This window comes from Plectropomus leopardus, chromosome 21 (genome assembly GCF_008729295.1).
Source record: "Plectropomus leopardus isolate mb chromosome 21, YSFRI_Pleo_2.0, whole genome shotgun sequence".
Classification (NCBI taxonomy): Eukaryota; Metazoa; Chordata; class Actinopteri; order Perciformes; family Serranidae; genus Plectropomus; species Plectropomus leopardus.
The window spans coordinates 25,627,773-25,654,035 of NC_056483.1; the positions used below are offsets into that span (position 1 = coordinate 25,627,773).

General features: G+C 40.3%; 2 protein-coding genes across 2 annotated transcripts in view; both read left to right on the forward strand.

The window, feature by feature from the left end:
* The window catches only part of cubn (cubilin (intrinsic factor-cobalamin receptor)), a 110,103-nt gene extending 105,805 nt beyond the window's left edge, over positions 1 to 4,298 (forward strand). Inside the window, 5 exon segments of the mRNA XM_042510417.1 lie at positions 7 to 151; positions 1,199 to 1,380; positions 2,204 to 2,369; positions 3,426 to 3,661; positions 4,142 to 4,298. Of these exon segments, the coding sequence (XP_042366351.1) occupies positions 7 to 151; positions 1,199 to 1,380; positions 2,204 to 2,369; positions 3,426 to 3,661; positions 4,142 to 4,249 (837 nt within the window). The 3' untranslated portion in view covers positions 4,250 to 4,298.
* A 14,113-nt stretch (positions 4,299 to 18,411) lies between these two features.
* Positions 18,412 to 26,263, forward strand: part of LOC121960373 (palmdelphin-like) — a 57,384-nt gene continuing 49,532 nt past the window's right edge. Inside the window, exon 1 of the mRNA XM_042510031.1 lies at positions 18,412 to 18,563. The gene's annotated coding sequence lies outside the window, so the exon portion shown is untranslated. The remainder of the gene's footprint in view (positions 18,564 to 26,263) is intronic.

Below are 26,263 nucleotides of genomic sequence, written 5' to 3' on the forward strand. Positions count from 1 at the left end.
TTTCAGGGAGACTACGGGCAGTCCCATAAATTCTGTGCATCAGATGATCATCCACCAGACTTCTACAGCTATGGTAGAACCATCCATGTGCACTTCAGATCTGATGCCTTCATGACAGGAAACGGACTGAAATTTAACTATCAGATCGCCAGTAAGTTCCCATGATAAACCTCTGCTCACATGACCAATCAAAATATTTTACTAAAGTAGACTTACTTGGATATATATTATTTGTTTAGCTGTATATACCGTATATGATGTTTATCCTTAAAAAATTGAGGGCTACAAATGTGTGTATATTACTTGCAACTTTGTCCCAATAGTGCCAGTAACCAGCAGCCAACAGTGTGCTACCGGAGAGAGTCCTAAAACCCAGAAATGAGTTAGTATTTCAAATGAGGTTCACTCGTCAGGCTTTTTGATTGGGATTTTTGTCAGATGCCTGAAATAAGGTCTGTGGTTAACACAAGCTTCAGATGAATACACTTGTTGTGGTGGCAACATTAAATCATGTGACTGTACATTGGTTTGTTTACAGTCTAATATTAACTTTTTACTATTTTTTTTGTGCCAATTGCATTTAGGCTTCAATAATCCTAAAAATGGTATTCATTAGTGAAGATTATCTTGCTGAACAAATTGTGCAAGTATCATACACATTCATTTACCACAGAGATTATTTTCTGCCATGACCCAAAATCCAATGGAAAAATCCCATAGGCCTTGTGACGAGGGAACCAGGGCAATGCAAAGTTCCATGCAAGCAAACAGAAAAAAACATCATCCCCTGGGCGATCTATAGAGGCGTATGTAGACCCTCTCTCCAGTCAGCACAGCTTCACATACTTCAGACATTTCTTTTAATCGAAGTAAATATTGCAATATTAGTGCTAGCTCTTTTGAAATGTTTGGTCACCCAAATCACCCCCCCTTTTCAGTGGTATTGCTCAAGATAGTTTGGGCTTAATTTCGCAGGTTGTCAGATATTGATCTCAAAGATTTATCTCATTACACCATTTGCCACAACTCAACATATCTTTTCCCCAGTGTTCATGTTTTACTGGATAACCCACAGAAAACACTGTCACAGATCTCACTGACTCATTTTCCCAAAGAAATATATTCCCCAGGTTTAGCATTTATGGGCATGATGGGTACTGAGGGACTTTAGGTGCCTGACTGTGGTGGTGATTTCCAGGCTGCAGCCGGACCTATGAACAAGAGTATGGCTACCTAAAGAGTCCGGGCTGGCCAGACATCTACCCCCACAACATGGACTGTACCATTATTCTGAAGGCTCCACAGAACAGCTCCATCTCTCTCTTCTTTAACAGCTTTGATCTGGAGAGTAACGTCAACTGTCCATTTGACTACCTGGAGGTAAAGCACGCGGCAGAGACACACACACCTCCACTGGCTACATTCATCATTTCACTCACATACTGTACATGATACTGCCTTGTAGCTTCTGGACTTTCAGGGAATTTCTTTACCTGTCTGTGTTTATACCAGTTTTGAAGTCCATATTGAAAAGTCCAAGCAATTCTTACCAGATTGTCTTGATTAGGAATCAAATGGCAACCAAAAAAAAAAAAAACTGCATACGACAAGCATACGAAATGCATATGATCTAAGGTTACTAACCCTAACACCTAACCCCTGTCTGTAAAGAGGAGACTCATGGGTACCCATTGAATCCAATTTCATTCAGATATCTTGAGGTCAGAGGTCAAGGGACCCCTATGAAATGGACATGCTATTTTTCCAGCACCAAAATTTAGCCCCCCCCCCCCCCCCATTTATATACACATACATATGTCCAACATATCTGAGCTCACCTCACCTTCAGCACAGGAATGCAAAGATCTCTTCTGTTTATGATGGTGACTACGTAAAAACTGTAATTAATGTACATTAAGGGATATAATTGCACATAATTAGATTTTTTGAGCAAGTTGGATGTTTTCAAACTGATGAAAACTGAATAAACTAAGTATAATTATAAGGTAAAATAGTCACTTTTTGATATTTAAAAATGTAATTTGACCAGCATCTAAAAATAGGTATCACACAAAGCCAAGATGCTTCTTTATTGTGTCTATTTACACTACATGGGTCAAACTCATGTGGATTGGAGTGTCCATGTAATTTGACCTCGGTGTCTCAGTGTCTCAATTCATCATAACTGTCTGTTGTCTCTCAGATTCATAACGGCAGCACAGCCACCTCACCGTTTATTGGTCGGTTCTGCGGCAGCACCTTGCCCGACCCCATCTTTCCACGATCCAACCTGCTCTATTTACGCTTTGTGAGTGACTTCTCTTACACCCGTGATGGCTTTGAGGCGACGTGGACATCCTCCCCTCATGGTCAGAGCTCAGCTGTTTATAATGTCTACATAATTTTATACCAGGTTCAATCAAACATCTTCAGCTTGCAGATTTACATTTAAAAAGACTAACACAGTCTCTGTTACTGATTAATACAGTTACTTAAACAGTTTCCAATATTCCAACATTACTCACATGTTGGCATGGCAAGTGGGTGGGTGGGTGTGTGTGTGTAGGGGGGGGCATATTTCGGGCCATAATGACTGCTCAGAGAACCTGACATGGAGAGGGCAAAAAAGAGAAGCAGGTGTGCAAGAAAAAGTCCCAGTGCAACAGAGTAAAATGTAAAAGTGCTGGCACATGTGAGTACTGTCCACTTCCAGCACTGGTCTTGAACCTAGGGTGAGTGAAATCTATGACTTCTTGTTTCAAACAGTGATTTTGCTGATGGACTGCAGTTACTTTATCTTGTGTGTCACATGTGAGAGTTCTGTCTGCGGTGGAAATGCTAAATGTACATGTCCGGGCTATTAACATAATTAAAATAAGTAAAATAATTTTTGAAAAATAGTCCTGTACATCTACTACATCTCTTTTTTTTGCATTTTTCTTGTTTACTATGCTGATGATACTGTTTTCTTAGGCGCTCATACTGTCAGTAAAATGAACTGAATGACTTTGTAGAGAACCTTACCAAGCTAACCGTGTGTGCAGCATGTCCAACTAGACAAAAGTTTAAACATTTTTATTTGTATGCATTATCAAAACATGACTATACTGGGCTGAGTGCTACATTTTCAAATTATGTCTTTTTCTGCCATGATTTTGTTTCAATGAAAAAATGAAAACTCAGTAAAACACATTTTTTTAGACAAAGAATGTTGTCAGTCTATAGGAACACCTTGTTAACCAAATGTGCTTATGTTGACCTAGTTTCACTCTCTAGGTCTTTATGTGCTAGCTATTTTTTAAATATTTTGCCATTGCTAGTTTTTTAATGGTTATAACTGTTTTTAGAAAAGGTTAATGCCTTCCTGTTAGCTTCCCATTTTTCTCTTCACTGAAGTGTTTATGTTTCATATGTTTGTGGGCTAGGTTGTGGTGGCACTCTGTACGGAGACCATGGTTCATTTGCAAGTCCCAACTTCCCAGGCACCTACCCCAACGGAACCCACTGTGAGTGGGGTATCAGGGCACCCAGAGGTCGTGTGGTGACCGTCACGTTTGCCCAAATCAGTATCGATGATCCTGGAGACTGCCTGAACAACTTCTTAAAGTTGTATGATGGCCCAGACGCCTCCTCATTGCCTGTTGGGCCTTACTGTGGAGCGGTATGTAACCCGAAAGACAGCCACTGCTTCAACTGTGATGCAGACTTAGCAGGATATCTTTGCCGTCTAAGTTGTTACTGCAGTTTGTAAATAAGGTAAATAACAATATAGTGCAAATATATGTAATATACATACACATAGCCTGTGTTTCTATAAATACATATTGGTAATCATGGTTCCAAAATAAGAGATCCACCATCTGCACAGGTGGTAGTTTTAGAAAACAATTTATTCATGTCATGTGCACCTTCATACATTTTCTTTAGTGATAAAATGTCAGTTACAGAGGAGCTACTACAGCCAATGTGAAAGACAGCAGAGATAGATAGTTAGATCCTGTTTTTTTTCTGTGTAGGCTATCCCTAAAGCATACACAGTATATCAATCTCTGAAAGCTAAGCCAATAAGTGCAACAATCAATAGTCTGAATATAGCCTACAAGGATGTGATTTGTGTCTCCTCTATGTGTCATTTGTTCAGGAGACCAACATCGCTCCATTCACAGCCTCCTCCCATCATGTCTACATTGTATTCCATGCCCAGTCCGCCACCCTGCCTTCAGGGTTCAGACTCACCTGGAGCAGCTGAGAGAATGTCCGTCTACACACACACACACACACACACACACACACACACACACACAGACACACAGACACACAGACAGTTGCTGAGTCATTTTCTAATCATATTTTAAATGTAAACAAAAAAATTTAAAAAATTAATAAATTTATACCGACATAACAAATACATGATTTGTTTTTCTTTGTTTGTTTCTTTGTTGTTTGATTTAGTTTTATCATATTCATTTTAAACATTTCAACAGCCCCACTGACCTGCTCATGCAACAGGCTACACAATCTGGACAGTCAAGAGTTGTTCAAACCTAAGGAATCTGAAATTCTTGCAATTACAATTTAATTATTTCAAAAAATGTATGTTTTATTAGCCTTTATTTAACCAGGTTTGTCCCATTGAAATCAAAGATCTATTTTGCTCAAGTTATTGCCAAGAATAGCAGTAACACATAGGTTCAACATTTAAAGCACATAGATTTGAGTAACATTAAATCTTATCAGATAAAACACTCTCACACAGACCACTGAAGTTTTTAACTCATCCAGGGTTAGTATTTTTGAAGCTTAAGATCAGTCTGTGGATTGTTCTTTGTCTTCGGTGCAGAAAAACTAAAAGCTTTTGTGGGAACTTGGGAACGACCAAATGCAAAAAGTCCTGCGAACAGATATTGTTATTTCCAAAATTCAAATTTAAAAGGGAAGACAAGTAACAAGGAACTTTATCAAGAATAGCTTTGTGAGTAAAAACATACAAGTGTCTGAGGCGGTGTTTACATAAATCAGGCCTATTCACTTCTAAGAACAAAACACAATGCACTTCCACTCCTGGAGGCACTGGCTGGGGGCCATAAGCGCACACTCTTGACCGCTTGTTTTTTTGCAACATTCGCCTTACTAAGAGCAGAGCAGTCCGCAGCAATAAACGTCATACATCATCCCGTGATGTTGGCAGCTATGTCACCACAAGGTGCAAGTTGCCAGGTCTGTTAGAATCAGGTTAGAATCAATCAATGTTACACAATTTATGTCATAAATATAGGTTGCAGCACTGTTTTTCATGGAGCTTATTGATAAGTATCGACCCGGGTACCAATTAATACTACTCCCTGCTTCCTTCCTGAAGTGGCCTAAGTTATAAGTAGGCAGGCTGCAGCAACTAACCTTTAGCCAGTCAGGATCAGTGTGGCTGGGTCATTGTTATGTTGCGACAGTGTTTGTTAGCTTGTGAAATAGAGGGAAGGTTATGATAACCATAGAGTCCAATAGAGGGCTCCACCTGTGCTAACTGAACTATGGTTGCAATTTTGTAACCTTTGGTCTTTTTCTGGCAGATGCTAAAGGTATTTTTGTGATATCTGTGAGAGAAAGGACTATATACTTTTCCACTGCCTGGAGTAAATGTTAGTGTGGAAGCTTGTTAATGTTACATCAGTAACTAACGGCGTACAGCTTGTTACATGCGGCACCCTTTATGCATCAATGCAGTGTATTATATAATCTTAGTGAATGGGACATAGGCCGAAGTAAAAACTCAAAGTACATGCCAAATTAATTATTCTCAAAGATGGTTTCTGTCACTAAATGTAGTTCTCATCACCCTGGTGTTTATTAAAGTGTTTGTTTTTATGATGAAGTTGGTGTAAAAGAGTTATTCAGTTCTACAAAAAGGGGATTTTCCACCATGATTGACAACTGTGACAGCCAGTTCATGGGCTTGCATTCAGTGGGGCTGCGTGTGTTTGGTGTTTGGAAAGTTTGTTTGGCGGGAACTTCCCCACCATGGATATTACTGTAGCGTAGACTTATAGCTTCACTTATGCATTGCGTGGGGTAGGTGGGGATGTGTCTTCCATCTTTTTATATAGTCTGTGGTGTGTATAAATGGTTAAAATACTGAGTTACAGGTGGCACCATGTATGGAGCCTCGGCAAGCAATGTATAAATGAGTAACTGTGATATATAGTGTGATAGCGCTTTTAGTGGTCGGAGGACTAGAAAAGCACTATACAAGTGCAGGTCCATTTACCATTATAGTTGCTGAGATATTTCATTCATTTCATTTTATTCTTTCTGGGTCAAAGTAGTGGTTCAACCATCACTTCCATCCAAAGAACCACTTTGATGGAGCAGCTCCAAATTCAAATGTAAACTGCACTCACGCTGAGGTGTGACCCATGTAAAGATATGTGCCTTCACAACTCTCTTCTCTGAAAAACTGTTGAAATCAGATACTAAAATGTGTATGTTAGACAAAATATCTGCCTTATCTTTCAGTGATCTCCACTGTAACATCTCAACTGCAGGACATGTTTTCACAGGAACAAATGCATGACACCAGAGCTATTTCTGTCAGCTGATGATAACTGGCAAGTGATGTCGTTACTGTCAGTGGCATGAGGCTCTGTGAATAAGAGGCTGAAGATAATGAGGCGAGATATGTTGTATCTAATGACTGGGACTGGCCTGGGACCAGCTGCACCATCCATCATATATACTCTCTGTGCAGTGCACAACAGTGAGACATTACATTCTTGAATACATTACACTAAAAATACAGTTAAGTCATTCATGTCCAGCTGTGGGGCTGAAGAACTGTATTGCACATGCTTGTTACGGATCAGGCTATGTTTTCATCACATTATTGCATCAAAGTTGTCAAAGGTTGGCACTTTGCAGCTATGGAGTATACTTGTTTCAAGGAATGATCCTTTATTTTTCTGTGAAATCACTGCTGGCTATGCTGTGTGTTTCTCTCATGTAATATATTCTCTGCTTGTTTGTCTCCAGGACAGAATTTGAGTGGGTAGGAAGCTGTGGATGTGTTATGAAGGCCTTTTCAGAGAGACAGGCAACCTTACATTAGACCCATCCAGGCTGTTCTCATTCTCGGGTCATCATATACTAATGCTTTTTTATGCCCCTTTGGCCCCAACACTGAAGACACCCCTTGGTGTGTCTGTGAAATGTACTGGGCTTTAACAACAAACTCAACAATGTTTGACACTGAGAGCTACTGACATGGCATAAAGAACATTAAATTCTGCATTAGGTGGTTAGGGAGGAAGGATGTTGGATGGGTCAAACAAACACAGGACTGTTCGTAGCCCATGTAAAAGCAAAAGCCAGCGTTGATTAGCCCAGTGTTTTGCTACTTACATAAGTACATCAGTTACTTATGATACTTACCTGACATACTTACATTAGGTTACATACTTATTTTAACCCAAAACATGAGGTTTTTCTGAAACTAACCAAGTAGTTTTGTAGGCCATCTTGATCACAATTGCTCAACACTGTGTTTGTCTCTCTGGATCAGTCTGGACTCCTTTCAGTGGGCGGGAGTACTTGCTTTTACAGACAAACGTCTTCAGCCAATCCTGACATTAGCATTAGCCTCCATTATAGTAGTAAGACAGTAACAGTAGATCTAAAAATAACTATTTATTTACATTTATCATTTGTATGTGACATGTTTCATGAATACTGATCTGCATGGCCATGACTCCAAGCTGTGCAGCCTCTCATATCTGCTCCTCCATTAGCCAATCAGAGGCCAAATAACAATAAAGACAGTATTTGTACTGGGGAACATCTTTTTTATCACCACCAGTGCCAGTTAGTAAATCAAGCTTTGGCCAAATCCAGTCAGAAAAAATGATGGGCAAGTCTTTTCCTCAAAGAAAGATGCATCCTTCTTGGTGTTTGATTGTTGTTATCGACTCAATTACTGATTTAACTTCACTTATTACGCTGTTCACTCTACTAATGTTAGAGTAAGCGCTTGTTGCTGGAGCAGCCATTACTGTTTTGCAAGCAGCGGCCTGGGTGTTCATCTTCAACTACAATGCAGTCCCTGATTGGCTGCTTGTGTTGTCAGCTATAGTGCAGATCCCTGATTGGCCCAAATGGATTGTAATTTCTGGAAAGTGTTTGAGGCATCAGAAAGTCCAGACTGAAACAAAGAGAGAAACAGAAAGGTGAGCTCGTATCATGGTCTCACCAGGCTAGTTTTGTTGCCTAAAACTTATTGCAACCATTTGCCAGCAGTCCTGTCTCCACCCAGGAGACAGCTGTGCTTCAGATGCTAATAAAGGATGCCCTGTGTGTCTCAGGGAGCATGACAAAGTGTTGGTATTTGACCATTTGGGAATGAGAACAGTTTGGCCCACTGATGACAGCACAGTTACATTTCCATTCATTAGTGGAGAATGTGGTGTGGTCAGGTGGCGAAGGAGTTCCAGAGTCTCTTCCTGTTCAATTATTGAACCTAATTTCTGGTAATTGTAAGTTTGTCTCATTGCCCTTTCCCTTTAGTGCCATTTCAGTTTACTTAATGCTAACAGAACACAACAGTAATCATTGCACCTAAATTTAGACTGATATAACTTAACAGTTATGTGCCCAGTAGCTACAAAGATACTTTGAGTCTTGCAGCAAAGGAGAACTGCTAGCCTCACTCAATGAAGCATTACGTGTGGTATAGGGTGACCAAACGTCCTCTTTTCCCAGGACATGTCCTGTTTTCACGTCCCATCCTGGCCGTCCTGGTTGTTTTTTATAAAATGATGAAAATGTCCTGATTTTCATTGTTTTTCATTGGGCCCCTAAATTGACTGGCACTCGGGCACTCTGCACCTGCTGCATGTGACTTAATCCCTGAGAGGCTTCCGTGTGGGTTGACCATCTTACAACACATCCATACGCTGTTGGCTGTAAAGCCTGCAATATGGATGTCTCACTGTGTCTGTGTCAGAGACCGTATATACAGTCTACGGTCTGTATTCCACCGGTTATCAGGAAGCAGGGCAGAGCACTAGTGACAGTTATTAAACGGTACTGAACGTAGTATTTACTTACAGTTGAGTTTTGTAATAATATACAGGGCAATATTACAAGGCACCACCTTTTATTATATTTTTGAGGGCACAACAAATTTTGATTCTGTTAATTTAATTTCTCCGGTCGTGATTACGATATGATTCCCTGAAAAGTTGTTTCTATATTTGTGTGTGTGTTTGTGTGTAGAGAGAGAGAGAGAGAGAGATAAATATACCATTATCTGATTATCACGTAAATATTAAAACTGACAGCTCCACTGTCGTTATACCGCCAATTAGCTGCTGTTGCTAATAAGCTAAGCTACTACGAGAGCAATGCTCATGAACGAGCACTGTTTGCTTCGAGCACTCGACTCAGGTAACTTGTGTGTGCGAGCCAGTGAGTCGGAGTCAATGTTCGGGTACACTCAGCCGCACTCGGCTGTCGTTAATCACTTCTACTCATGCTCTATGGGCCAGTAGATCCGGGTATTTTACACTTTTCTAAACCTGGAAAAAGAGTTTTCTCTGCTTCATGTGCCACTGAGCAGCTCTCATAGAAATGAATGAGGTCCTGCTCCCACGGCTGAATACAGATTTATAAAAGATCCATGCTTTCTTTACACTCACAGAGAGCGAGCAGCAGTGTTGCCAACTTGGCGACTTTGTCGCTATATTAAGTGACATTCCAAACCCGACTTTAATTTGTCAAAAGCAACCAGCGACAAATCTAGCAACTTTTTTATGGTTATTTGTGGAATGATTGTGATAACAAAGCAAATCTAACAACTTGTGTTGACAAAGCTTCAGCCAAAAGCATCTATCACATCCCGCTCGGTGGTTCACATTACAACCAAGCTCACGAGAGGCGAGTACGGCGAGGGTGGCTGCTGTCTCCTCCTCACCAGTCACACAGCACTCATGCAGCCAGTCTGACCAGCAGCCCCTCAGTCCTGACCTGCAGCAGACTCTGTGACCACTGTGAGTTAAAGCTGCAAGTGAGACCCTGCAAATGAATCACGCATGTGCAGCTTACGACCAAGCGCAATCAATGATTTTGTACGGTTACAGCAGAGAGGTTACGATTTGTTTAAATATTCACTCTTTTTTAGTTTCACTCCTCAAAATCCTTCACACAGTTCTCTCTGTCTCAGTCGGTCTTACTCACACACTCAGTCAGTTTCTTGTCCCTCTCCTCTAGCCAAATATAAGCTACAAACCACATTTTTGTTTTGTTCTGCATTCATTTGGTCACTAAAAAAAGAAAAACAACTAACATTATAATTATATGGCAACAAAAGTGGGACGCTGCGTGCACGGTGTGCAGACCTGGCACATATGTTTCGGTGTCCAATGGGGGTGCCAGTGATCTTAAAGCTCACACAGACACCGAAAAACATAAAAAGGCTGTGCGAGGTGAGAGTAGTTCAACAAAGTTGAGTTCTTTGTTGGACTGAAAAAAAGAGGACACTGTAAATGCAGCGGAGGGTGGGTTGGCATTTCATACTGTGAAACACCACAACAGCTACAGATCCATGGATTGCACTGGTGCATTGCTAATAAAGGCATTCCCAGATTCTGACACCGCAAAAAAGTTTGATAGTGCCCGCACTAAGACCGAAGCCTTTGTGAATGGTGTTTTAGCGCCCCACTCTGTTGAAGTCGCACATGAATCACTGAAAGAAATCCAGTGCTGTGGTATTTGTGCAGACGCAAGTAACCACGGAGCAGTGAAAATGTTCCTGATCACAATCCAGTACTTTGATAGGAAGAAGGGCAGTGTGCAAACAAAATTAATTGAGGTGAGAGACACACCTAATGGGACAGCAGAAACCACTGAGAAAATTATCTCACTGAAACACTGGCAAAGAACAGTTTGTCTGAAAAATGCATTGCATTTACTGGAGACAATTGCAACACAAATTGTGGTGGAATCCGACGTGATGAAGGGGGAAACAATATGTTTGCAAATTTGAAAAGGTTGCTGCAGACTCTGATTGGTGTGGGCTGCCCAGCACACATATTGAATAATTTTGTTCATCATGGGGCAGACAGAATAGATGTTGACCTTAAGAATATCATGTTTAAAATCGACCAGTACTTCCTTTTTCCACTGTGTACACTGAGAACCGGAAGGTGTACTGTGATTTTGTTGACATTGAATACAGGAGGATGCTTTCTCACAGCAAGACAAGGTGGCTGTCATTGTTCCCAAGCAATAAGAGGATGATACAGATGTCTCCAGCTTTAAAGGCATTCTTTCTGTCTCAGCAAAAGCCACCCATAGTGATCAAGACATTTTTTGAGAATGACTTCAGTGAGATCTACCTGTGGCACATGCACTCACTCATGTCTGTGCTCCACACCCACATTCAGCAAATGGAAAAGGAGAACAACTCCATCATGGAGGTGAAGAAAATATTGAACAGTATCCACAACATTGTTCTTGAACGTAAGAGCAACAATTTCATGTCCCTTACAGTTAAGGGACTACTGGCAGAAAATGGCAGAGATGGAATTGGCGAGGACTGTGACAAGTTCTGTGCTGATGTGCAAGGCCTGCACAGTGCATGTCGGGAGTATCTGAAGAAGTGGATGACTCCCATGGAAGAGTTCTCAACATTTATGTGGATGGATATGAGTGAGCCACCAGATTAGAATGATGTGGAGGCCTGCATCAAGTACCTAAAAGAGAGGGGGGTGCCAGTTGATGATGTCAAGTGTTTTGACCAGGTCGTCAATCTGAAGAAATCCATTGAAAGGTGCAACAGTGATGAGGAGTTCATTGGCCTGCAGGTGCACCAGAAGTGGACCAAATTCTTTGAGAAGGTCAAAAGCATTGCATGCTACACAGAACTACTGAAGATGGCACAGTTTGTCTTTGCACTTCCCTCTCACAATGCAATGCTGAGAGGGTTTTGTCACTGATGCAGAGCCAGTGGACAAAGGAGAGGAACCAGCTCTCTGTTGAGTCATTGAAAGGGATTCTATTTGAGCAATACAACTTCAGAGACACTTCTTGCAAAGACTTTCATGCTTATTTGTTAAGCAACAAAAAACTGATGGGAAAGATCAGCTCTACAGCAAAATATAGAAGGGCAAATAAGGAGGATGAAGAAGAAAAACAGGATGAAGAGGAAAATGAGGATGAAGAAGAAAAAAAAGATATATAAGAGGTATATGAGTTTGAGAGAGCTATTTTTGGATTGCTAATATAACAGAGGTATTTTTTAGTTATTTATCATTTATTTATTTATTTATTTTTCTAATACAGAAGAGACACTATTTCTATCATTATTTCATTTGTTATTTTTGAAACTCATAATAAAACATGTTGAGTAACCCCTGAGAAGCCTATCTGAATTTGTGTCTTTGGTCATAGATAATATTTGGTAATATAACAATTCTCTATCCATACAGAGGGGCCATACTTTAAATGTACTGAAATTATAAGGCATCTTTAAGTAAACCTCGAGTATCATTTGAGTATCTTATTGCCGGGCCGAGTGTCCTGGTTTTTGGTAATCAAAATATGGTCACCCTAGTGTAGTAGAAATTTGACTTGCAGCAACATGCAGAAGGGTGTGGAAAAGCCAGCCTTAAGTGGTCAAATACTGCCGTTTTTAAAGTGATTTTGGCATATTTTCCCAACATCAAAAACACTTCATTCGTGTCAGCAAGATACACTACAGTACGGTGTAAGGTTAAAACACTGCCGTAACAATGTAATGAGTGTGCCTCTAGGGCATCCTGCTGAGGCTATCTGAATGGATTGCGGCCACCTATTCGGCTGATCAAAAAGGCTTATGTGCCTTGTCTGTTTTTGACAGTCGCAAAGTAAAAATGTTAAATGTCATCTCAAGATGGATGTTGCAGAGAATGAGAGTCTGACAGTTGCACAGGATATCCACAGTCAGTTGACAGTAGCCTGCATAAAGTAAGCAAAACACAGCAGCCATTTTGATATTGGCAACATGTATGTATTGCAGCAGATGAGGTTATAATAAGAGGTAGATCACGGATAAGTATGTACGATAAATCATAATTTGGACAGTTGGGTGTGAAATCTGCCCTAGAAAATCACCCTCTCATAATCCACACAGCCCATGGGGATGATCATATAAGAGTGGTAAAAAGCATCTTTTTGTCCTCCAGTGTGTGCCAGTTTTTCAGTGCCACTCTTTCTCTGTCTTTGCTTGTAACGATCACTGATTTTGGGCTGCCCAACTGGTGTGTTTATAAGGGCTCTATCTTTAGACTGGAGCAGCTAAGACACTCTACTTCACTTGAGTGGTTGCCATGGAAACGGAAGTGCCAGCCTAACAGCACTAGAGTAGTACTGGTGTGTTGATAATGAAAATGAGGATAGGGATGAAATGATGAAAATGACTGCTATGGATGAATGGGTAAGGTAGAGGTACTTTGCTCTTTGCATCATTGGTGCTCTGATGGTATCTTTAGATTGGATTGTATTGATCATGTTCACAAGATCATTTAAAGCATCTCCAAACCTGGAAGCTTTCAGTCCCCTTGTTTAGGCTAACATAGATGAGAAGACCTAGATAAGTGGAAACAATTACTCAGATAACCTCTCTTAAGGAAGATCCTGACACCCTTAAAAAGCTCTACTGAACAAACCCTGTGGTGAGATAGTATTATAAACCACTGGTTTTATTTTCTTATTATTTTATTTCTTGTTTATCTCACAGCATCAGCATAAATGTGGCAGTGTTATCCAAATGGCTCATTTTCAACTGAAGTCCTATGGCAAAAACAATACTGTTTGGCGTCACCCTCTTATGCCAAAAGCACTGTCAAAGTAACAATAGAACCGACCAAAGTTCAGAATAAGAACAGGTTGGATCTTTTGATCCTCCATTCCACATGTTTTGTTTTCATTAGCCAGATACTGAACCCCACATTTAATTTGAAAGCTGTGCCTACTGGTGTGTGAGTGTTTGAATGTGTTTGTGAATAGGTGAATGTCAGAGGTGCCTTTAGTGGTCAGAAGACTAGAAAGGCACTCCACAAATGCCATTCTTACTGTTTGAGAAGGTTGGTCAATTCCTGTAATGCTGGGATCAGAAGATTCTGCTCTGAAATTCTGTTTATGTTGACTTTGGTTGAGTTAAGTCAGTCTGCTGGTACCTGACCCCTCACCGCTGAATACTCTTCATGAAAGAGACCTGACACAAGTCGTCCTCTGTGCTCAGGCCTTCTCTTCAGCCACACTCTCACTTCCCCAACCTTCTGCCTTGCCACTCTCCTGCTATCTACAAGATGCCCTCACACTTTCACACCTGTTTTATGTCATTTTACACTGTGTCCTTACTAGATACAAGCGTCAGAATATCATGCTGCATCGTGTCATATGGTCACCTCCATACTAGATCTGTTAATATTGAACTCTGGCATGTCATGTTAACAAACCACAAACCTATCAGCTGTGCACTCAGAGACTTAACCACTAAAAAGATGGGTGAGAACTTCCTTATTATTATTATTATTATTCATATTCACAACAGTACTTTTGTGGGTAACTTATAGATATCATTGTTGTAGCTTCTTCACCATATCATACAACCATCTCCTCTTTGTAAAACAAGCTAGCTTGCTAGCATCCCACACAATATGTACAGAAACATTTAGTTAATGCCAATCTCCCCCCAGACAGATGCCAACTTATTGTAGAGATGCCAACATTGCCATCATGCCTGGACAGAGTAGTTTGTGGTTAAGTTTGTTGATTTATGTTCTGAAACACAAATGTCATTTTCTGTCAGATTTTATAATGTGTCTGTACAGAACATGGTGTTTTATGTTGGGTGTTGAGTTATTTTTGTTAGTTTGTAGTTTACACCATCAGTGACAAACAGCATTCATCTGTGCACACTGCCCACACCGCGTGACACAGATCTGGTTAAAATCACTAAAGTTTCACTAACAGTCAGTGTGACTATGTCCTTAGTCATCAAATCTTTGGGATATCTGGCTTTTTAATCTCAAACCCCTGGTCCACTTTCTAATATGCCAATAAGGGTCTCCAGTATCTTTTATATTCACCTCAGTTGATTGTATCAACCCCACGCCATAAACCCCAAAAAAAGACAAACTAGAATCCGGAGATGTAATCTTTCTAAACAGCACTGACAGTAAACTGTACTAGATATATACAGCTATTTGCTGTTTGGAAGAAATACTGCCTGAGGAGCAGATCTCTGGTAGGCATTGCTCCTCTCTGTCTGTCTACCAACAGTGTTCAGATTTGGAGTGGGTAATGTTGCTATGACAACAGCAGGCTCTCCAATTAAAGCTTTTAGGTAGAGATGGATTTCTAAAGGAACTCAAAAATACACCACCACCATTTTCTAACAAAGACATCTTATTACATAGACTCATGGCTGCTGCATAACATGTATGGCTGTGTGACAGCCTGATAGCTCACACTGAGTGTTTCTTACATTGTTAAAGGAGCAGCAGTTTGAGCTGCACTGGAGTTGAGTCACAAAGAGAGCGACAGGCAGACAGACAGATCTGCTCATCCACACTTCACTGCTCGCATTCTTAGAAGCTAAATATGGAGGAGTGCTACACTAATTGTATGTCAGCACTGATGTCTGTGCATGTCCATCATGGACATGGACAGCTGGACACACACACACAGGCATGGACAGCTGAATACACACACACACACACACACACACACACAGACACACACACACACTCACATAAACACACACAGACACACACAAATAGAAATTTGCTGTGTGCTGCAAACCAAACTGTACCTTTGTAGTACTTAAATAAGAAAGCATGGTTATGTACCAATACCTTTTTAGTCTATTTGTGTTAAAATTATGAAATGCTAACATCCAAAAACAATACTTAATTGTTTTCATAATTATTAATCCCTGCATACTGAGGTAGAAGTAAAAAGGTATTAGCATCAAATTATACTTAAAGTACAAAGTGTACTTATTGTGGATAATTGTCAGAATACTTTTTATTATTGGATTATAATGCAGAACATTAATGTTGCAGCTGGTAAGGGTGGAGCTCATTTTAATGACTGTATTACTGGGTAGTTAAATCAGTAATAGTACGTTATCATTTTTTGTCTGTTTTTTTTATCCAGTTAATCTTCAGGTATATCTGTAAAGTAACTTGTAACAAAAAGGTGTCAGCTAAATGGAGTCAAAATTACAATATTAGCTTCTGAGATGTGGTGGAGCAAAGCTATAAGGCAGCCTGGTGAGACCATCCTGATGACATGAGCTCAATGTTCTGTTTCTCTCTGTGTGTCAGTCTGGACTCTCTACCGCCCAAACGCTCTCCAGAAATTACAATCCATTCTGGCCCATTCAGGGACCCACACCATGGTTTACAACATAAACAACCAATCAGGGACTGTGTCGTAGTTGATGATGTAAAATGCAGGCTTACAGAATGGTAACGGCAGCTCTCACGGCAACAAATGTTACCTCTGACGTTAGAGTAAATAAGTGAAGTTATTGCAGAAATTAAGTCACAACAACAATAAAACAAGAGAATGCACTTGCAGAGTTTTTCAGAAGAAAATACTTTTTGGCAGCTTGGCAAAAGCCTAATCTATCAGTTGGCTGTCTTGACGAGAAAGAAGATGTTTCCTGGTTCAAATCCATGTTCACTGTTGTTTGGTCACTTATTGCCTAATGGAGCAGAAGATACGAGAGGCTGCAAAGCTGTCTTGCAGAACAGTGTTCACAAAGCTTCGGACAGAAAACAAGAACACTGACAGCTGCTATTCAACTGTCCAGAGGCAGCTGGCTGCTAAATGAGAAACGGAGAAATATGCCAACCATGCCAGTTTATCGTAAAAACCTTGAGGAAAATGAGGAACACATCCAAATAGACAAATCCAAATAGTGAATATAAATGAATTGTGTTTTTTAGATGCAATTTACCCAAACAACATATTTATGAAGTAGAGGCTAGTGCTAAGGTCAGGATTGGCCAAAGGACTTTGTCAGTCAAGGCAAGTATTCCTGCTCACTGAAAGTGTTTGGGGCAGCAGCGAGTACAGCCTGATACAGAGAAACAAACACAATGTTTAGGCTAACATCATCAGGATGGTCTGACCGGACTAGTGGCAACAACGCATAAAATAGAAACACTGAAGTGCAGAAAACATTGAAGTATCTCAGTATTGTACTAAAGAAAAGAACTTGGCTGAATGTATGAAGTTGCATCCCATTTGCATGCCGACGTGCAAAGCAGCAGCAAATGAAGATCAGTCTTGTCAATTACAAACATACAAACATTCTATTGCACACAGCAGAGAGGTCTGTTACAAGCTCTTGGTTTCCTGGTGCCAAACCCGACCTATCCTGTCTGCATGAGACACCGCTGGATGGCGTCAGCTGAGAATCCTGCTAGACAGAAACATTTGTGGAGTTCTTATATGCCACCGGTTGAGTGGATGGCACCTGCATTGTCCACATGATACACAGATGGTTGGTACACTGCCGATAACGATGTAAAGGTCCCTATAGGGTGGATGGGTCCAACAACCCTAGACTTTCATGTAGGAGTCCATTGTTTGCCTCTGGTGTTAATTTGATGTTTTTCTTAACCTTACTATGAGCCTTTGTTGCCTTATCCTAACCATCTGTTTCAGCATGTGCGTTTGTTGACGTCCCACCGTTGGTTGCCATTTGCTTTGTTGCCTAAACATAACCATGTTCAGCGTAATCTCACCATGTGCTTGTGTTGACATCACAGTAGCAGCATCCCGAAATGTCAACAGCAGATGCAGAAGGATACCTAGAGCAATGCAATATGTAGACGCAGAAGTCTACTGCAAAGCAGCAAATGTGTTAACTAAGGATGGTTATTTAAACATCTCACATTAGACGTTACCACTACACTACTACTACACTGCACTGATCATCATGCTATGCATGCCAAACCTCTGTGTCTCCCCAGGCCCAAAGCTGTTCATGGCAGCAGTGTAAACAGGTAATATTATAATTCATTATGAGATATATTTTTTGAGCTCATGTCTCATGAGGCCCCTGGTACTGGGTCAGAGGGCTTAGCAGGACAGAGCAGGTGGGACCGGGGAAAGAGACCTTCACACCAATGTGCAGTTGCATGTGTGTGTGTGTGTGTGTGTGTGTGTGTGTGTGTGTGTGTGTTTGTGTGTGCTTGCACATTTGTGAGGCAATTGTTTGGCAGAGGCATTTCAGGCACATGGTTAGGCTGTGTGACAGAATCACAGAGAGCAGATAAAGACAGAGAGCGAGAGAGAGAGAGAGCAAGAGAGAAGAAGACAGAGAGAGCGAGAGAGAGAGAGAGAGAGAGAGAGAGTGGGGAGAGTCTTCCCAGTCAGTGTGAATCTCTCTCAGCCTACACAATCTCCCAACACAACCTCGGGCTCAGTAATGTGAATACGCTGCGAGAGAGAGCTCTGCCTTCTTCACGTTCTGCGCTTCCACCTGCTCGAGGACACACTCACACCACACACTCCTGGTGAGTAGACATCCGTATGTGACTGTTACTGTTAGCGTTTGCCTCTGCCACACTAATGTAGAAGATACTGTATATTTGAAGCTGAGGGCTTTCAGGGGGTAGATACTCCTGTTAGATGAAAGAGATTACCACTGTGTTGTCATCTCCTCTCGTACCATCAGTCCGTTATCCTGAGGTAACTTGTTGTCACAGAAGCTAAAATGAGCCATGAGGGTCTTTTGACTCTATAATCTCTTAATTCTTTTAAGCTGTAGACTTCTTGCAGCCTCCCAGCGGGGGTCTGGCTTTAACTAACAAGACTTTTACTCACACATGAACACACACACAAGCAAACAGCCGTCACTGCATGACATCTCATCATTTCCATGCTCTGCAGAAATCACAGTTAGAACACTAAAATCTGTCAAACTGACGAGCTCTCAGCATACTGATCTGCATGTATTTGGGTGTAAGTAATGTGCAAAGCAACACACTCACTACACATAACTGCTGTTGTTCTGGGCTGCCTGCAGAAACCCAGTCACCCTGTGTTCTTTCCTTCCCACTCATTCCAGTCATTTCCACATCTCCACACGTGCAAAAACTGGGAGGGAAGTATATAGAGAGCTCACTTTCACATATCTGTCTTCATATGAAGAACATTCAGCATAAATTGAAGTACTACTTACTTATTGTTTCATACAGAAAATGATTCATTTTGCTTCACATATTTAGTAGCATATTCCAGGATTTCCTTCTAGATAAAGGAAAAGCTACATGTTTGGAAATATGCTTAATTGCTTTCTCTCTATGAGTGCAATGTTGAGGCAGATATCAATCTCATGTCTGTTAAATCCAGAGATGGCCGAGCTTATCATAGAGACAGAAATCAGCTTGGTTCTGTCCAAAAGTTCCCCTACCAATACCTCCAAAGCTCATGAATGAACATCTTGCATGTAATTGTTTATGGTTTACAGTTAATGGTTTTGGAGTTCAGTGCTGGAACTATTTCTGGCACCAGTAGCTGAAGAGCCAGATCATTTTATCAGGAGTTGTTCAGGACCAAACAAGGCCTGACAGGAGAGTAAATATTGAAAGTTTGGACGATGGCAACAAAAACAACTCCAAATATAACGATGATGTCATGTGTCTGGATATGTAAACAGACAACTGTTTGTTGATACATTACTAATATAATCACAAATAAAAGCCATATCAGAAAAATATGTCAATGTTGTTTTTCAGCTTGTTCTGCTGCCCCTGAGGGGCCAAAAACATGTCATATGAGAAAGACATTAATCATTTAATTTCGCACACTAAAAAACTGAATATTTAAAAAAAAAATTAAATTCTTGAGCAAATACAAAAAGTATGTTGAGCTTGTGTTTGAAAAATTTGATTGTGGCTCATCAGGCGAAGTTATTGATGACTCTGCAATGACTGAAGATACTCGTAGTTTTTTGGCTTGGAAATAATAAAGCAAATGTGGCAATATCCCCAGGATGGCACAATAAAACTAGATGTCCATTTAAAGTTGATAACACTATATGGAAATCACCTGAGAGTTAATTAAATGCCAGTATCACCCTGATACTGGTGTTTAGCAGACCATGCTGTAGGCTAGTTAAGGCCTCTGTGTCTGTTAATCCATCAGAAATCAGATTAAGAAGGACGGAAGAGCAGGGATTAGGAGTGAGGAGGATGTTGGCTGAATGGCCAGACAGACAGCGAGGTATTGGGGTCATGTCATTGTGACTGGAGTCTAGCATGGATCATGGACAGAGCTCTGAGAGATAGACCTGAAGGGATTTTACTCCAACTCTGTCTGCACAAAAAGATTTTACTTGACTACAGTGAATCAGGAAATCTTTGAATGAAGAAGTGTCATTTTCCCAACTCTGGGTTCCACTGTGGGTAAAGTGATTTTTACAGAAATAACATATGTTGACAACAGTCAGGTTAAGAGCTGTTTATTACAACTCTGGAGTACGTTTTTGTTTTTTTCTTTTTGTCATGGTTGGTGAGCGATGACATTTGGATTTAAATGGAAACAATACAAGACATCTGGAAAACCCAATGTCTGCCTTTTCAAAACTACAGGGGTGGGCATCCTAACTAACACCTGCTAACTGAAGTGAGGTAGAGAGAGAGGTGCTAACAACTGTATCTATCTATTTCTGGAGCGCTATTACAGCCCCTCTGTGTTGAAGTAAAATAAAGTGACTTTGGGGAGCGCTTGAAAATATGAGCAGACAATATTTTGACCCTTTTATTTATCTAAAATATAGCTCTATTGGAGACACAAGGAGTAACCTATATATGTATATATATATATGTATATATAAGCCAGACAAACCAAAATTCAAAATAGCAGCAAGTCGCAATGACAGAGGCACTCTGAACCAAAGACAGCTCACTGTAGGTTTAGCTCATCCAGATGGCATGACATTCTGATGGTCCTGAGACAGTCACAGTATGAAGTCACTGTTACTAAGCCATGCATAAAAAGGACAGATTGTCCTCAAGCACGTGCCCTAATTTGTTCAATTCATTATGTCAAGATAAAGAAATATGAAAAGAGGTCTTGGACAGAGATCAGGGGAGACAGTGGGATGTAGCCAGTAGAAGGCTGTTATAGCAGGATTTTTAAATTTGGCAACAGATAAGCAATAAACACTTTTTCCTTTACACATGGTCACACATATTGTACAAATTTGTTTCAAGAATACTGATCTCAAAGCTATGCCTCTGAATGTGACTAGTTAAATAGTTCACACCAAAATTAAAAAATGCATTTTTTTTTTCTTACCTGTAGTGCTAGATCAGTTTATATTGTTTTCTAATGAACTACTGAATTATTTCAGCCGTAGAGATACTTGCCTTTTCTCCAATATAATGGAGCAAGATGGCACTCAGCTTGAGGTGCTCAAAGCTAGTTACTGAAGATAATCCACAGACCTTCTTGTGAACAGTTTCATGGGAACTTTTTTTTTCTTGCAAACTATATTTAGCAGCTGTATCACTACGCAGAAGAAAGAGTGCATCTACGAATGGACAGGAGGCTCGTGCTCGTGACAGTGCGAGATGTAAACATGAATGGCGTTTTCAGCTGAGGTGTAACATGAGCGAGCTCAGTGGTGCTAGGTGAGCTAGCATTAGATGAACTGTAATGAGAGGTAGCTTTTCATGGGAACAGTTGAGAAGTTTGGGTCTATGACCCAAGAAGCGTTGGAAACTGCCCAAACAGCTTGTGTTGTACTGTGACTGTACCTTTGGCAAACCAGAGCACTGTAATTACTGTAGCTGTAATGGCCTCCACAGTCTGGTGTTGACTCCCTTGGCTTTGTCCTCCATTAGCATGTGCCTGTAGCATTTAGCCCTATCTCTTTTCTTCCTGGTGTCCCTGCTCGATCCGGCCATTGCATCAGTCTAGGTGCAGCTTCTCAGGTTTTCTAGCATAACATTAACTAGACAGCAGCTTTTCTTTAGCTCTTTTCAGTTGGCTCACTGGTTTATGTCTAAATGTGTGTCTTATGTGTTTGACTGCAGGTCACATCTGGCAACATGTCTGACCATATGTTTACCCAGTGTGACTGACAAGTGTTGAGGGTTTTCTTCCCACCACTTTTTTTAAGGATCAATGTGTCACCTGCTGCAAACACACATGCAGACTGTCAGATGCACACAGTGTCATGCTGCTCCAGCTGTGATCCAGGCAGCGGTTCTATTTTTAGCAGGCAGGGATCAAGCCTTCAGGGTGTCAACAGATGGACAGGTTGACCAGCAGCATTACCTTCAGCCTCTCTCTTACTTTCCTTCCTTACGGGCAAAAGCAATTCATACATTTCTGTTTTTTCTGCTTATTTAGTTTTCTTACTTAGAAATTACATCATTTTACAGTCAAACTACCCGAGAACCAAAGGACAACTCTCTATGATATGCTTGCAGCAGACACTTTGTAATGTCCAAAATTCCTCAGCATATGCCACTGCATGCTTGCTTGCTCCTTTACTGAGATCCAAAGATGAATATTATGTAACTCCTTGTGTCTCCAATAGAGAGAAATCCGAAATCTTATTGTCCAGTTAGAGGCTGGTCTGAACACAAGCATACACATTCCAATAAGCTAACAACAAGCTTACAGCTAGCATGCAGCTTGTACATTACAACAGTCCAGAGTTAGCCTTTACATTTGATGGTTGCAACAACCTACATATTTGACTAGTTGCTGATGTGCCATCTCTGCCATGTCTGGTTAGGATGAGGTCCAAAAAGTACTTCTTTGAGGTGAGGAAGTTTCCTATGCCAAAGACTCACTTTTTAACTTATCCACAGCTGACCATTCTACCTCAACAACACCACTACATCCACCTCTGTGACTGACCAAGAGTCATAACGTACACTGCAGGTTTGTTAAAGTTAAACATAGACACAGGGTATGGTAATACATTTTCAGAATCATAATAAAAAATACTTCATTTCTTAATGGGGAAGAGTATTTAAGATTCCTGACTTAGGTAAAAGCATAAATACAATACAGGCAAGTAGCCATACCACACAGTGTAAATACTCCACTACAAGTAAAAGTTACAAAATGACCATCTGACCATATGTCAATTAGTCATTCTATGTAACCTTTAATATGTGAAGAAAACTTTTGCTTTCTCAACGTGCTTTCTCCATGCCTCCACATGCCTCTCTGTGGATCTATCCTGCTCTCCTTAAAGCCAGACTGCATTACTGAAGTTTGAAATTTGAAGTTTTTTTTTTGTTTTTTTTTTAATTGGAAGTACTGAGTATCTGACTGGATAAATGAGACATGTTAAGAATGTATGGGCTCATTTATGCTCAATGTTACATATGGAAAGTCAGACAGAGATGTATGGAGCCTTGTGTCTGTTGTCTACCTCATTTCATCCATATTTGTGCATGTTTTCTGAAAGCTCACAGATTAGATAAAACAAAGCAGCACCACCATGAATGCAGTGTAGTATAGTATAAGCAAGATAGAAATTAATGAAAAGAATTCTTTGTCCACATGTCGGGATGTATATGATGGCAGCACAGACCTCTGCCATCTACAGTGAGGTTTGCAGCTTGAAACAGGCTTATCTGTTTTCGTGTGCAAGTATTATCAGCAAAATGAACATAAAGTATGAAAAGTAGAGGCAGTCATTAGTAAAATGTTGGTGTTTCAATATCATATATGGTTTTTTTTTTTAGATTCATTTTTTTTTTGCATTAATGTGTACATTGCATTTTCTTGCTATAAATGTTTAAGGCTGTGCTCATTTAACACCTTCATATTCTGCTGGGTAGTTTAATCTACAGTAATGCATCACATTCTATAAGATATCTGTACGTTTGTAGCATGGCTGTCTAGTGAGAATCATGTATGTTTAAAAAGTCAGAAAGAGAGCCCTAAAGAATTTTCACAATTCATAAAGAAACACTTCATTCTTCAGTTCAGCCCTGTCTCCTAGAAAATATGATTGCATACAACTCATCTGACACAACAAATCTGTTTTTGAGGAGAGTGTAACGTGGAGTAAAATACGTTTTCTATGAACATAATGAACAATGTTGCTAATTAATGTACTGACAAGTAACAAAAATGAACATATCAGCAAAATGTTCTGTGATAAGGTATTTCATTTATTTTCCTCTAAAAAAGGCAATCTAGCAATATACTATCTACTCGTAGTCATTACTGCATTACTTATTTATTATTGTGTCAACATTTAACCAAAATCACAATCTTTTCCAAACATTATCAAACTGCTTTTGTTGCCTGAACTGGACAACAGACAGGAGTCAGGACACAAAGCCACCACTCTGATGTTAAAGTTCTGCACTGGTGATGTCCACTGTCCACACTGACCACCTCTCTGCGATTCCAGCATGATACATAAATATAGTTTATCATTAACTCAAAGTTGTATTGTTTGAACATATTCCAGGCAGGAACTATGGTGTCACCACAATGCATTCATGAAAGCAATTTCTTACAAACATAATTTGTAGAAATGTTATACAGTTTATCACCAACATTCATGATCAACATATCTGGAGAATCATGATTTTCACTGGACAGGAGGGGTTTTAAAAAAAAAAAAATGCAGTCTGTGACTGTAGCAAATAAAGTGGAGTAAAATGTACAGTATTTGCCTGTGCATTCCTCCACTGGACATTTGAATAAATGACTCATGCTGTCATTACCACTGACAACAGTCTTGTTGGACTGGCTTGTAATTGGTGTGATAGGAAAGTCCTGCTATATAACATATGGTGCTTTTCCACTACATAGTACCAGCTCTACTCTACTCTACTTGCCTTTTTTTGCATCATCAATGCACGACACGCACGGAACACCCTGAACAGCACAAACAGCTAAGCTATTGTAGCGGCTGCAGTTTTGTATAATTTTTTTTATTTCCCAAAATGGTAAACGGAACTGTGGTCGCTAGGGGAGGTGCAAACGTTCCTCACCTTGCTGGTGAGACTCTGCGGCCATCTGTGCGTGAAGCAGTGCTGCACTCAACTTCCTACATTTACGCAGTCACCTGAACTCCTTATCATCCGACAGAGAGAGAGAGGAAATGTTACCGGCGGGTATAATACATCCATGGTATTAGTAAAAACTTTTTCACATTATTGACCGCGCGCTGCCGCACACTTTATGAATGTTACGTGTTGAAATCATGGTGCACACCAGAAAATGGGCCTCCCCAAAGTGGGAGTGTCCCATGGCGTCGCTATGACGACCAGCTACACTAAGCTGGTACTATCTTCTAATGGAAAAAGGCGAGTAGTAAAATTAATTTAAAAAAGTCTTTGTCCAGCCTTTTTCTCTGAGACATTTAGCTCAGTATTACATCGAAATTTTGACCATTCACCATTATTTTTTCCTCTCTGTCTGCATCTTTATTTGTATGAAATAATCAGCTTGAGATAACAGTAAGTAAGATACAAACGAAAACTTAAACTGCCTCAACTCTGTTTTTATTATCTGTTCTCAGAGCTTTGAAACCTCAGAGAAGCCTATGAGCACAGCTATTTCCAAGTAAGAAGATTATCTATTTATCTATCTGTCTATCTATCTATCTATTTATCTATCCATCTGTCTATCTGTCTGCTTATTTATTTCTTTGAGATGGAGAAAAGTTATTGAAGCAGCAAATGTTTCCTCTGGAGATTCATGTAGATTTTGGTTTTACTTTGAAGATGTGACGCTTTCTTTAGGCGTTTACATACAAATAGCATAGTATACACAGTAATTATGGCAGATTTTACTCTTTGCAGAAAATGAGCATGAAGAAAACTCAGTTTTAAAACAGCCAGAGTTTCAATATGTGAACTGGGATTGGATAAAGACAACGTTGGTTGTGTGTTTCTGAACCTGTTTTGGATTCCCTGTGACCAAAATGTCGTGGTAATTGTATTTGATTATGTATTTTATAGCAGTACAGATTACATAATTCCCAACAGTTGTACTTAAGCAGTACTTTCTGACTACAGGCTGAAATGCATGCAGATGAGCATGTGTTCCCTGTGTGAAATGACTCATGTGCCTGGGCTGTGTGTGGGTGGAGGGCTGATTTTAGTTGCTATGTGTGTGGGTGTGTGGAGGGCTGAGCATGAATGCGTAAAAATATAAGTGCCTATCTGAATACAATATGGTATTTACAACAGATGTGCAGTGACATGACTGGAGTTCATGT